The following is a 14,606-nucleotide window of genomic DNA, read 5'->3' as shown; positions in this document are numbered from 1 at the left end:
AGATTAAAGTCCACTATGACTCCTAAATCCTTCTCATAAGGTGTACTCTCGATTTTACGACTGCCCATTATGTATTCAAACCTAACATTTTTACTTCCTATGTGTAATACTTTACATTTACTGACATTAAATTTCATCTGCCACAAATCTGCCCAATTCTGTATGCTATCCAAGTCCTTCTGTAATGATATAACGGATTCCAAATTATCTGCTAATCCACCTATCTTGGTATAATCTGCAAATTTAACCAGCTTGTTACTTATATTCCTATCTAAATCATTTATACAGTATATATTAAAAAAAGCAGCGCCCCTAGCACTGACCCCTGTGGAACACCACTCTTAACATCGGCCAGTTCTGATGAGGTCCCTCGCACCATCACCCTCTGCTTCCTGTGTCTGAGTCAATTCTGCACCCATCTAAAAACATCTCCCTTAACTCCCACTTCTTTTAATTTGATGCCCAACCTCTCATGTGGCACCTTATCAAATGCTTTCTGAAAGTCCAGATAAATAACATGATAAGCTCCACTTATCTGGTGTCTGGCGTCTGATCAGAGGGTTCAAGGGGACAACAGTGCCCCCTATCTGTCACAAAGCATTTACTTTCCTTCACAGGGATTTTCCATACTGCAGGCAGTATTTTCAATATATATAACAGTGTCTATCTATCCCAATAAACATTAACTTGTGAAGTCCTTGGCTATCTGGTGAGAGACTCGATGTGTGCCATAACATAACATTCTGAGACCCATTTATTCCAATTCAGGGTTACAAGGTGCAGAAATCTATCCCAGCAGTAGTGAGTGTAAAGCAGGGAACAGCCCTGAATGGACTGCAAAGCCCTTGCAGGGCGATTTATCATTTACATTTAACCTAATCTGTGTGTAAGCAACTAATTGTCCGAAGCTCCCTAAATGAACCAATAGAAAATGGCACATGTCCCTGCCTACAGAAAAGATGTAAAACATGTGCTCACATTTATAATACAGACCGTATAGTTATACCACACTGCCAACTAGAACATCACATAAAGGGATCATTTTCCTGCAGATCATCTAATGTGGTTTACCTAATTCTCTACATGAAATGTCCTGATGCTGCACTCTATGTGGGAGAAACTGGACAAACACTCCACCAGAGAATGAATTTACACAGCTTCCACATTAAACGTGGCAACACAGATGTTCCTGTGGCAGCCCACTTCAACAGCCATGGACACTGTGAGAGGGACTTTAAATTCATAGTGCTTATGGGCAACTTCAAAACACAGCAAGAGGGAAAAGAATGGGAAGTTAAACTCATGCTAAAATTTAATACATTACAACTTGGTTTGTATAGAGACAAGAGTTTTATGGCTAAATATGAGGATTGTTTGCATCTCTCAGACTGACACAGATGACCTGTCTACAGACCCATATTGTTTTGAAAAACTCATCAGAAACTTCCAAAGACTTTGATGTACAGTTATCCTAACCAAAGATCTTGACCATACATTTTTCTTCTCTCTCTTGTTAAATGAACCCTAGCCTGGAGGAAGCTATTAATTTTTTACATTTAAGATTTCTTACTTAAAGATTTACCAATGTTGTTTCTTGTCCTAGTGTGGATATAAACATGGGGAACTTCAGTTTCTGTATTACATCTTGCCTGAAGAAGGGGCCTGAGTTGCCTCGAAAGCTTACATATTGTAATCTTTTTAGTTAGCCAATAAAAGGTGTCATTTTGCTTGACTTTTCTCTACATTCATAATGGCTAACACGGTACAACTCCCTAGTACTATGTACTTCATCAAAGAGATAGCTTTCTATTTAAGGCACAAGGCTGCTTTCCTGAGATGTAAATACTTTGCCTATGATGTTTGTAGGCGTGAAATCATTCAGATGCATTGCTAATTCTTTTTTTCTCTTTTCATAATAAATTTTGGATGTGTTCCATCAAAACTGTTTAGCACAAGTAACCACTGCCAGAAGACAACACATGAATAATAAATGTATCATGCATATGCATTGCCTATTTTTATAAATTTCTGTGATCGTTTTGTGTACACTAATTTCACAGGCAAAGCATTTATAGCAGGGGTCGGCAAACTTTTTTAGTGGTCACCCCAAAATTTATTTGGTTTTTCTAACATTACCCCTGGGATTTGAAAGGGAAAAAATCTAAATCTGTTCAAAATTTAAATATTTTATTGCACCAATATTAAATATTAAATAATAAATAATGTAAATAAATTAAATATAAAAAAGAACTCTCTGCTTAAGTGAAAATAAAGAAAATATTTCATAAGTAACAAAATAAACAAAACAACTTAGTGAACAAAAAAATGCAACTCACACACATTTTGAGAAATTCTATTGTTTCATTTCTGAAACAATGAGATAAAAATTGGGAGTTTTGGAGGTAAGTGCGATTTGAATATCGTTTTCGCAATTCAGACAATTTCTTTGCTTTGTTTTAATATTCATTAATGTGGAAAACCCTTGTTCGCAAAGATAAGTTGTTGCGAAAGGCAACAACCTTTTGACCTACTCTTCATGTGCGATATTGAAAGGTTTTGCAGCAGTTGTCATCCAAAAAGATGACAGTCTGGTTTTATTCTCAAATTCAATGCGTGCTTCATTATTGGATCAAAGTTCAAGAATGGCCTCTGCCAATCCTTGAGATTCTTCTGGTATTTCAGCTATTTCACATTTAAAGGGATCAACAACCCAGCTGATAGTACTTAAATCAAAATCAGGAAAATAATTTGAGAACTCCTCTCTGAGTTTTGTAAGATGTCTTATAACTATATCTTTGATGTCATCAAAAGTAATATTTTCAGAATCTTCCAAAAACAAAGCTAACTTTGGAAATGCAGTTATCTTGTTCCCTTGTATTTTCAGTCTCCAATATAGAAGCTTTGATCCAAACGCTGATATCTTTTCTCTGACTGAAATGATGTTGATATTTTTTCTCTGCAATTCTTTGTTCAGTGCATTCACATGCTCAAAAACGTCTGTTAAATATGCAAGGTGTGCAGCCCACGAGGTGTTTGTGAACTTGTCTGCAAGAATATGCTTTTGATCAGTGAGGAAAATTTCAAGGTCAGTTTTCAAAGCCCACACTTGATGCAAAACATTCCCACGAGAAAGCCATCTTACTCCTGTGTGGTAGAGTAGGTCTGTATATTCAGCCTCACCATCTTCACATAATTCTCGAAATAGGCGCATGTTAAGTGCATGTTGTTTGACAAAATTAACGACCTTAATAACGTCATGCATGAAATTTTCCAGTACAGGTTCCAAATGCTTAACAAGAAGTGCTTGGTGATGGATCATACAGTGAGTAATTTCAATTTCTGGATTATTACTTTTCGTCAACGCTGAAAAATCATTAAGATTAACCAACATAGCTGGAACTCCATCAACAGTCACTGCAATGCAGTCTTTCCACTTCAAATTAATGCTTGGAGTATTAAAATATTCATTCACCTTATTAAAGACATCAATACCACATGATTGCAATTCGAGAGGGGAACAAAACAACAATTCCTCTTCAATTGCATGTGTACCTTTGTAGCAAATATATACCATTAGCTGTGCATTGTTACTGACATCTGTAGTTTCATCAAGCTGAATAGCAAAATATTTACTCTCTTTTATTGAAGAAATAGCTTGTTCCCTCACATGTTTTGCTAAAATAGAAATTCCTTCTTTTACTACTTTTGCAGACAAGGGCACTGAATTCAGTTTCACGGCCTCTTTCTGACCACACATGTTTTCTGCCATTTTCAAAGCTGCTGGTTTAATTAATTCCTGACCAATTGCATGTGGTTTCTTGTTTCGAGCAATCAACCAGGCAACTTCAAAGCTAGACATTGCTGCTGAACATTGATCAAATGTGCCTCTCAAGTTGCTGTCCAGTCTTTGTCTTTTGGCAGGCTTTTCAAAATTTACAAAATATTCCTGTGGCTTGGAAGATAGATGTGAATGTAAATTATCCAAGTGCTTCTTTAACTGACTCTTTTTGAAAGATTCTGCAGTGAGTACTTTCAAACATGCAACACACTGTGGTTTCATTATTCCCTTGTCTTTTATTTGTGTGAACCCATAATTGAGGAACTCTTAATGGTAAACTCTTTTCCTATTTGAAGCCATCTGAAGGGATAAAAATCATCCATGGTTATTTGTTGAGCATACGTCTGTTAAATTAAGGCCTTTTCATTCATTAATAGTTTAGCTTTTGTTAATAAAACATTATGCTACCTTGCTCGTCAGAATTTTAACCACAAATACTACATAGTTGTGCAAAACGACTAGTTTAGAATGGTGTACATATATCAGCAACACGTGTAACCATATCAGTGCTCGAACACCTTGCTCCTGTATGCTGTTCATGCAGTTACAAAATTGGACACTAGAATATGCAAATGTAGCATATGGGTACGCTGGCACCATGCTGTGAAGGATGACTGTACTAAGCTAGCTTCAGCGGTCGTGTAGAAATTTAAATTACTAAAATAATGTTTTCATATTTCATTTAATTTTTTATAATGTATATCATTTTTATTTAGGTTAAATGAGTCTCCGTTACCCCCCGAGATTTTTGTTTTTACCCCATTTGGGGTAATTTACCCCGGTTTGCCGACCACTGATTTATAGAATAGAAAAGAAGCTAATGCCATCATTGCTTTGTGTGATCTCAGACGTTCAGGATCACTTTAAAAATTCCTGGAATAGGTCCATAGCACTGGAGAAGTGTATAGTTATCAACTATGCCTCTTGGTGTTGGATGACATTAGTCTTGTTAATCAGTAGAGAGTGGCATTGTTGTAAGTTGATTAAGATGCATCTTTCTGTCATTTACGCTAAAATTGTGCACGTGATTTTGGCTTTTTTTTTTTTCTCCAAGCAGATAAAAGCATGTGAGAGATCATATAGAACATTAAGACAAAGATGATCAAGTTTTTCTACACTTACAGACTTGTTAATGGACTTGTTAATGAAATTATGTTGAACTGCTGAGGTCTCTGCTAGAATGCATCAGGAAGAAAAGTCTAGAGCTGTGGCACATGCAAAACCATATTTGTGCCAAGACAGCACACCTGAACTTATTGCATTATAAGTCAAAGAGTCTTTGACCAAAAACAATGTGTCTGTTGCTTCATATCTCCTGTATTTGACAGATCTTACTCCCTGTGTCATTGTTTGTTCTCAAAATTAAAATTGAGACTAAATAGAAGACAGTTTGCTACAGTGTTAGAAATCCAGGACAAAATTACTGGAGGAATTAAAAGTGGTAACAAAAGATGAGTATAGGTAATATTAACAGAAATGGGAGAAGTGCTTGGGAAAATTATTGCATCTCAGAGTGTTTTGAAACTGACTAAAACGGAATTGCTGTAAGTTATATAATAAAGTTCTGTAAATTTTTGTTTCCCTAATCATAAATATAAGCTTTGTCCCATTTAGAAAGATGTACAAACAATGCATTTTATTAATACTTGCATGAAAAATGAATTGGTTGTATGTAACCATAGACGGTGCAAGGATTCTGATATTCAGTTCTCAATCAACTTATTTTGGTTTCATTTTAATTTCAAGTTGGTTCCATATGTAGTAATTAAATAAAGTACTTTGATCACTGTCTCTCCCCTTTGAGTCTCTTTCTCTTTGTCTTACACAGAGAAGTATGAGAAATTTATGTATAAGAAAATTCAGCTGAAACTTCTGGTTACTTCTGGCTGCAATGTCCATATGCATAGCATGCTTAACATAAAAATATATGTCTGGACTTAGCTGCAACAAGCAAAAAAGAAATACAGTTCAAAGAAAGAAAGACGAAATGAAGAGCATTGTAGAAGACTGTGCCACTGATGGCAGTACTTAGCACATCGCTTCTAGATTGCAAAGATGTACACTATAGGTTAAATGGTAATAACAAATTTCCCTCTATGTACTGTATATACATGGAACTTTAAAATGAGACAAATAAAATTTGAATATCTGTACTGTATACTCATCTCTCCACGTCTTTTTCTCCTTTTTTGTTGCACAAAAATGACATAATCAAGCCATTTCTTTAACTGAATATAGAAACTGTTGGATGTGGAAGGTTGGAATTGAGGCAGAATTCATCACCACTTATGAAAGTGACCTATATCTGATATCAAAAAATAATATACCATGTGGTTTTTGTTTACACCAAAACTGATCTGGTGCGGCACAGTGATGCAGTGGTAGCGCTGCTGCCTTGCAGTAAGGAGACCTGGGTTCACTTCTTGGGTCCTCCCTGCATAGAGTTTGTATGTTCTCCCCGTGTCTGCGTGGGTTTCCTCCAGGTGCTCCAGTTTCCTCCCACAGTCCAAAGACATGCAGTTAAGGTGCATTGATGAACCTAAATTGTCCCTGGTGTGTGTATGCCCTGTGGTGGGCTGGCGCCCTGCCTGGGGTTTGTTTCTGCCTTGCGCTCTGTGTTGGCTGGGATTGGCTCCAGCAGACCCCCATGACCCTGTTTTAGAACCCTGGATTTTAGGAGGCCCAGGCCCCTCATGGACCCTGTGATCATCAGAGGTGACTGTGTGCAGAGGGTGCAGACCTTTAAATATCTGGAAATGCAGCTGGATGACAAATTGGACTGGACTGCCAATACTGATGCTCTATGTAAGAAAGCTCAGAGCAGACTTTACTTTCTGAGAAAGTTGGCATCCTTCAACATCTGCAGTAAGATGCTGCAGATGTTCTACCAGACGGTTGTGGCGAGTGCCCTCTTCTACGCGGTGGTGTGCTGGTGTGGCAGCATAAAGATGAAAGACGCCTCACGCCTGGACAAACTTGTTAAGAAGGCAGGCTCCATTGTAGGATTAAAGTTGGACAGTTTAACATCTGTGGCAGAGCGACGGGCACTAAGCAAACTCCTGTCAATCATGAAGAATCCATTGCATCCACTTAACAGGATCATCTCCAGGCAGAGGAGTAGCTTCAGTGACAGACTTTCCTCACTGTCCTGTTCCACTGACAGACTGAGGAGATCGTTCCTCCCCTACACTATGCGACTCTTCAATTCCACCCGGGGGAGTAAATGCGAACATTAATTTTATTTTAATTCTTTTCATTTTTATTACTATTTAATTTAATATTGTTTCTTTGTATCAGTATACTGCTGCTGGATTATGTGAATTTCCCCTTGGGATTAATAAAGTATCTATCTATCTATCTATCTATCTATCTATCTAGAATATTGACTGACTGACAGAATGACAAAACTGATCTGTGTCAGATGAGTCAAAAATCTTAATCATGCCACATCAGAGTGGTAGTGTAAATATGATTTAAATGTATGTAGCCAATTAATTTTAAAAACATTCATATATATGTAAATCATATTTTTAAATATGAAACCTTTCACAACCTTAGTTGGGAAACCTCTTAAGCAGGATAAACTGAGTTAAGAGTTTTTGGTATTGGGTGTAACAGGTTATTTATTTGTTTGTGTATTTATTTATTTATTAGGCAATACAAGGTTAAATAAATAAATAAAAACAAATAAATTACAATATTTTAGAGACCTGAATAGAAGTACTTTAACTATTGTGCAGTTAAAAAAATCAAAAATAAAATCATATTGTGGTCAAAGTACAGTATCATGCTCATATCTTACCATGGTATTCCTGACCATTTTTACACCTAGTTTGTATGAGTCAGACAGCAGGAGTATATGTGGTGAACTGAAACCCTTTTTATTCTTTGCAATTTCCTTATGTATACAGTTACACAGATTGGTAGCATGGTGCCAAACTGAACCAGATCAGACATTCAGATTTACAGAATCTTAATGGTACAGTAGCACAAACTCTTGAAAACAATAGTTCTGGGTATTAGTTTTTGCAGTAACTCTTAAATGTCTGATATGAGATGTAGCAAAATAACCAGCATCAGTAGTCTTACACTATTCCCTTAGATGAGGCAACACCAAATAGTTATACATTTGTTCATAAATTAAAAGATACTGGTTGAGATGAAAGCTTAGAGATAATTTGTTGCAATAGACTACAGATTGCTTCCTAAAACGTTAGGTGAATTTACATCCTTTGCGGAACTGATATTATGGTTCTTGACTGTATTTGGCAGCCTTTTATGTGATTTAGCTCTAAATTGTGATCATGTAGAGTTGACGGTAAATTTTAAGATACATATAGCAGTGGAAACCAACTCTTTTAGCAAATGATTTACTTCTCTGCTGAAACAGTAGGGGATATTATTAATGGACCAACACATTGTCTAGCCACACACTAGATTCAATTATTACTTACAGAGTTGACAATCAAAATTTAATATTACTCCACTTAATCACTACTTAGTTACATTTGATTTGTTTTTGCCCTTAACAGTGCAATCTGAGATAAAACCAAGAACAGTGTGACATCTGAATTGCATCTCTGAATTAGAAGTTGACATTTTGTGACTTATAAAAAGGTGAACTTACTTGCACTCAATGTATTAAGAGGCTCTAGGTAAGAAAAGACTGTGGCAGCAGCATGAAGCCATGCTGCAGATGAAAACATTGCTGGAAGTTAATTTCAGGGTGAGGAGGACTGTCATTCTGGTTTGAACCTTTGACCTCTGGCAGGCTAAGAACCTGGCGTTACTTCACATTGGCTGAGGAGGGACGTCTACTTGGCTACACATGTTGCGGAGTTTACCAGCATTAAAAAAATTCATGTGAGCCAGAGATATATAATTAGGAAACCATAAGAGTTGAATTTCTGTGGCCTAATTTATAAAACTTTGAGCACAAGATCATACGTGGTATTATTGAACCTCTCCACTGTGTCAGGGAAGAGCACAAGGCACCAGCATCTAATGAGATAGCTACTTTAATCTGGCAAATGTGATTGCTGCTACAATGCATAGTACAGGCCATATGAAAAGCTGAGAGTTCAGCCAGTTACCTTACCAATAAGCCTGCCGCCATGTAAACTACCACCACATTTGCCAAAAATACTTTGCCTCAAAATAAATGAATCACAGCATTTGGTTCATTTCATCTCGGCACATTTGGAGAACCAGACACTGCTGCAAATTGCCATTATGTTGGCAAAAAACATAGCATGTTTTAAGAGTGTGTACACACACCTTACAAAATCTGGAGTTGGTGCCTTGTTGGTCAGTTAATGAAAAAGACACCTGAGATACTGAGAGCATTAGAATCATGAAATGGGAAGATTATGTCTTCATTTTAAATGGCCCAGTACAAACTCTAATTTAAAATGTCCAGGAGCAATTAGGCAGTTGGTTGCTGAGGTCTCCAAAACTCTGTGTCTGACTTTGACTTTCTAACATGTGGATTCTCTAGAGGTTTAGACTGGGTTTTTTGCTTTTCTTTCCTCTGACACCAACTGGACATATCAGGCATATTTATGTCAATCAAACTACTTTCAAATACACTGAAAATAATCACTTTAAGTAGTAAAAAAGTGTACTCATTCCTTCAGTTTATTCATTTCCACATAAATAATATGAATAATAACACATCTACTTCTTATGAAATTAAAGATAAACCAAGCATAATATTAATCTGAATTGTGCCTCCTTTCCTTTTACACCAGCCTAGTGGGCATCCTGTTGTGTAAGATGTGACAATTGTTTGTTATCAGCCTCTATAAACAACACCTCATCCTCCTTCTACTCGTATTCTTCATCCACAAGTGAGATGCTCGCTTTTACAGCAATATTGTTTAGCATGGCACAAAAAATTATTATAGTAAAGCACCACTGAGGAGGATATCTGATGCCACCTGACAATGTGTGGATACACCTGAAGCACATTCTCCACATCCTATTGTGTCTTCAACCACGGTCCATCTCCAATCATGTGTGGAACATTATACTGCTCTTCAGCCATGGTCTGTGGAGTGCTTACAGGTGTCAGTAGGTATGGTGAAGAGGATAGCTGCAGTCACCTAATGGGCAGCCACTACCAAATTCACCGTCCATTGCCTTGTGACAGATTGCTGAATTTACCCAGATAAATGCACCATGGATATTGTCAGGACACTTTGCCACAATGTTTGTGAAGAACCTTTTAATGACTTCACATTACTTGCACATTAACTGCTGAAAAACATTTAGAGCAGGTCTACATAGGCTCCAAAAGCATAGGCATATGAATTAGTATGAGCATCCCATCCATCACTCCAACAGCGTTTTGGATGTTGGCATTTGTGTGGAAACCAAAGTGACTTTCATGCAGTACTTCAGCGGTGGATAGAAATGCTATGTAGCTGTTTGCATAAAGAAGAAGAAGAAGCCTGGTGACACTATGTATTGCTTTGCACATAGCTACCTTATGCATCTCCAACACTCTTCTGGAATCCTCTAGTGATGTAATGTCTCAGTGTTGCTAGGAGCTGCATAACAGGTGTCAGGGCATAGTTATGATGGATGAGTCCGGACAAGTCTTCCACCACCAGCAGCAGTAGTGCCATTATTTTGACTCTTGGCAACATGTACTTTCCCAATATCACTTAAGTAACCAAGTTGGTTTGATTGTGCCAATAGCACAGCATTACCCCACATGAGGCAACTAAGTGAACAAAGCAGCATCCTTTTTGGCATCTCTGGTTCAGATGAAAGCTTCTTTGCCATGATGTCATTGTTTTTATAATGCCAATAAAGCCTGATTGTTCTTTTTATAGTACTTGTTTAAACTGGGACTTGTTCTTTTACATTTGTGAAAAGGCATTGATTAACTCCCACTATGGAAATCATTTCCACCACTACAATCCAATGATTCCTCCACAGAGATGCATTATTGCATTACTTGTATATATATATATATATATATATATATATATATATATATATATATATATATATATATATATATATATATATATATATATATACTGTATATACTGTATTTGACTTTGGTCAAATATGAAATAACTTTTTTATATATTTTCCTTGTTCTTTTTTTTTTTTTGTAGTGGCTTCCAGCATCTTTTTGATGCACTCTTTGGTGGTTACTGTCTGTTTTTGTGTGTCTTTGTTTGTACTGCTGGGAGCAGCCAGTTAACTTCTTTCTTTAGGGTTAACATATGAGTTGGATCAGATGTAGCTAACAAACAATTTTAACATACTAATTCAGTTACTTTTGGGAAACCACCCCTGAAAAGAATTGAATTTAAATAGCACACTCTATTGTTTTAGTAGAATTTTCAGCACCTTGAAATTAAAAACTAAATACTACATGTTACTAATTTTTAAGTGTTCAAAAACTGAATAATGTTCAGGTACTTTTCACAATTTTCCACAAACTATTCTTAAATATATTTATGCTTAGGTTTTCTGTGAAAATTAGAGGTAGGAGCTGTAGCATTGGCTTTTTGTAATGGCCATTCTCTCCTGACATTACATTTTCATTGCCCAATGATTCAGGTAATTCATAATATGAACAATATTTTTTAATTAAAATTCAACACCAGCTTTTCATCTTTTGATCACCAACTGCTTTTCTGTTTAGGCAAAGTTTGACGAAGTACAGCTTTTGTAATCATATACTGGATATCCCATAGTTTATAAGGGTACAGCTCTGCATTTGGGTTTCCATATGAATTTATATCAGTCAGTCCCATAAATGCCAATTATGTTATTTATGAAATGAACTGAATTTTAATGAATGTAAACCTTAATAATTTGTATTCTAATTAACAAATATTATTACTATTCATGGTTAATGATACACATGCCCCATTAACCAATATTTACTTTAAACAGGCAATTGGCTAAATATGTGCACCTCTCTGGTTAATTACATGTAGCCTTTGTTTTGGTTTTTGAAAGACTATTCAAAGCCTCTCAGGTGAATTTCCTGCTTTTATAAATTTAATTACTGTCTCATTACAGATGTTACCAACCCTCTATAAAAATGGTTAAAACTGCATAGTAGAAACAGATATGCAAGAAATAAAATGGTAAGTGAGCATTTGATGAATACGTGTGTGGTATAACACACGGAGACAGATATCTTAAAAACAATTCAATGAGCTTTTTTTAATTTGAAACAAAAGTTGGTGAAATATGTTAGAAACAAAATTACATATTTTAAGAAATCTTGTATTCTGTATTTTGTCTTTTTTATGTTTAGAGACTTTTTAATTATAAGCAAAAAAGGCAGGAATCAAAACATTAACTAAAACCATGCAAACTGAATAAACGTTTTCTCATAATTAATGATGAATTTGCTTTAACAAATCTGGGTTTGAGGAGATATGTTTGCATGTACCTGTAAGTATTTTCTATTATAACATAATATATACATATTAATTTAATTTGATAAAATACTTAAACCAATACTTACTTTATGTTGCATAAAATAGTTTTTTCTTTGAACATATCAGCATGATTGTTTAAATCCACACACTTTTATGAATATTAACAACTGTCTTCACGACAGCTGTTTCCTTTGCATTATTATTCAGTCAAACTTTCAATATGTGAACATTAAAAACAGCTGGATAATTCTTTTTGGATTAAGCTTTTTCAGCTTGTGTGACTGCATGAAATATAAACTTTAAAAACTTTAAAATGCGTCAAAATTCAGATTATCATGCTGCATCACTCCAATTATAGGATTTCTGTGAGATATTAGTTGACACATTTCTAACATTTAAATAAGGTTATTTAAAAAAAATTACATACATTTTTCCATACAATATTATAAATTATCAGAAAATATCTAATCAAATGTTTTTTATATAATCTTTTGTAGAAAACAGAAGACATAACCAAGAGGTTTCCAATGATTACAAAAAGCTCAGCGAATAATACTTTCATTCGTCCACAAATGTTTTACATAATTGGTTTACAAGAAATGCCCTTTGCTAAGTGTTTCTATATTTTTTTATCCATTGTTTACATTCTTACAATGTTTTTTAATGGGTTTATAATTGTATTTATATATTTTGAACAAAGTCTTCATAGTGCAAAATATATTGCTGTGTCTCACTTAGCCTTAGCAGATTTATGTTCATCTACAGCTATCATTCCTAAAGTAATAGATACATTTCTTTTTAATTCTAATTTTATTACATATGAGGCATGTTTAGCTAATATGTTTTTTGTTCATTTTTCTAGTGCAATACAGTCACTGTCTCTTGTAATTTTAGCTTACGACCGTCTTATTGCCATATGCCTCCCTCTTCAATATCACAGTATTAACACTTGCAGCAGAATGAAGGCGATTATTGTGTCCATTTGGTTATTTTGTGCAGCACTTGTGTCTGTAATGGTACTTCTAATTACAAGACTCAGCTTTTGCCAGTCGACAGTGATAAACAGTTTTTTCTGTGATCATGGACCTGTGTACAGATTAGCCTGCAATGACTTTTCCCCAAACATAATAATGGCTCTTATTACTACAGCATTGTTGCTTTTTTTACCAATGGTATTTATTCTTTTTTCTTACATAGCCATTGGAATTGCATTGCTAAAAATTGCCTCAGCAGAAGGAAGGCAAAAAGCAATAAAAACATGTGTATCACACATGATATTGGTGGCAATTTTTTATTTTCCATTGGTAGTTATATATGGATCATCACAATTTGTTAATTTTCATCCCAATGCAAGAATTCTAAATAGTTCCTTATCTTCAACAATCCCACCCATGATAAACCCTCTAATTTACACACTAAAAACTGAAGAGATGATGGATGCAATAAAAAATCATTTAAAAAGAAAACTAGAAAAACAAAGCAAGCCAATGATAAATATCAGGTTTCTGTATCAGTAACTGTTTTATTTAGTATGTGGTAAATACTATATAAAATAAAATAAAAGAATACCAATAGAAGTATATATAGCTCACTGTGATGCTATATGATTTTTAATGACTTGAAAAAGCCTTTTTTTTATTATTGTATTTTATACATATTTTCAGTAGGAAAGACATTTCATTATGGATTATATGTTGTACTATGTATGTTCACTTTGTAAATGGTTTTGCTATTTTTCCTACCCATTGTAAAGTGTTTTATACCAGTGCTTCCCAAACTCGGTCCTGGGGGGCACACTGGGGCTGCAGGTTTTTGTTCCAACCAGATTCCTAATCAGTGACAACACCTGATAGCACTCATCTTATTTAATTAGCTGGGATTATTTTTTCTTATTCTACATTCAGCAGCATGATTTTTACATTTATAAGACATTTAGAAATATTCCTGCTTTTGTTATATATTTAAATGCTTAACTCTCTTTTCTTGATTTCATTATATTTTACTTTCTCGGTGCAGTTTTAAAATTAAAAACAAGCAGGCAAACAACACTAAATAATCAAAAGCTGCAAGTACTTCAAGAGTCAGACCTACTAATTAGTAAATAATGGATTAAATAAAAAATTAGAACACCTGGAAAAGTAGAATGAAAATCAAGATAAAAATAGTGTTAAAAAGAAAAAAAAAACATTATTCCCATATAACTGCAGGGTACATTTTATTTATTTATTTATTTACCAAACTTAGTTTTCTAATTTCTAAATTGTTCCCAAAACACAGAACAGTTCACTTAATTAGCCCAGGAGTCCAATTAAAAACAGAAGCTGGTTGGAACAAAAACTTGCAGCCACAAG

The 14,606-nt window shown here is 35.0% G+C and overlaps 2 protein-coding genes across 2 annotated transcripts; one reads left to right on the top strand and one right to left on the bottom strand.

The window, feature by feature from the left end:
• Positions 1–2,629: 2,629 nt before the first annotated feature.
• LOC120524613 (protein ZBED8-like) lies at positions 2,630–4,060 on the bottom strand. Its single transcript, XM_039746444.1, has one exon. The coding sequence runs from the start codon at positions 4,058–4,060 to the stop codon at positions 2,630–2,632; it is 1,431 nt and encodes a 476-aa protein (XP_039602378.1).
• Positions 4,061–12,782: 8,722 nt separating this feature from the next.
• LOC120524612 (olfactory receptor 1M1-like) lies at positions 12,783–13,772 on the top strand. The gene has a single exon (XM_039746443.1). The coding sequence runs from the start codon at positions 12,783–12,785 to the stop codon at positions 13,770–13,772; it is 990 nt and encodes a 329-aa protein (XP_039602377.1).
• Positions 13,773–14,606: the final 834 nt, after the last annotated feature.

The sequence above is a fragment of the Polypterus senegalus genome, chromosome 2 (assembly GCF_016835505.1).
Source record: "Polypterus senegalus isolate Bchr_013 chromosome 2, ASM1683550v1, whole genome shotgun sequence".
In the NCBI taxonomy this organism is placed as follows: Eukaryota; Metazoa; Chordata; class Cladistia; order Polypteriformes; family Polypteridae; genus Polypterus; species Polypterus senegalus.
This window is presented reverse-complemented; position numbering and strand designations above follow the sequence as displayed.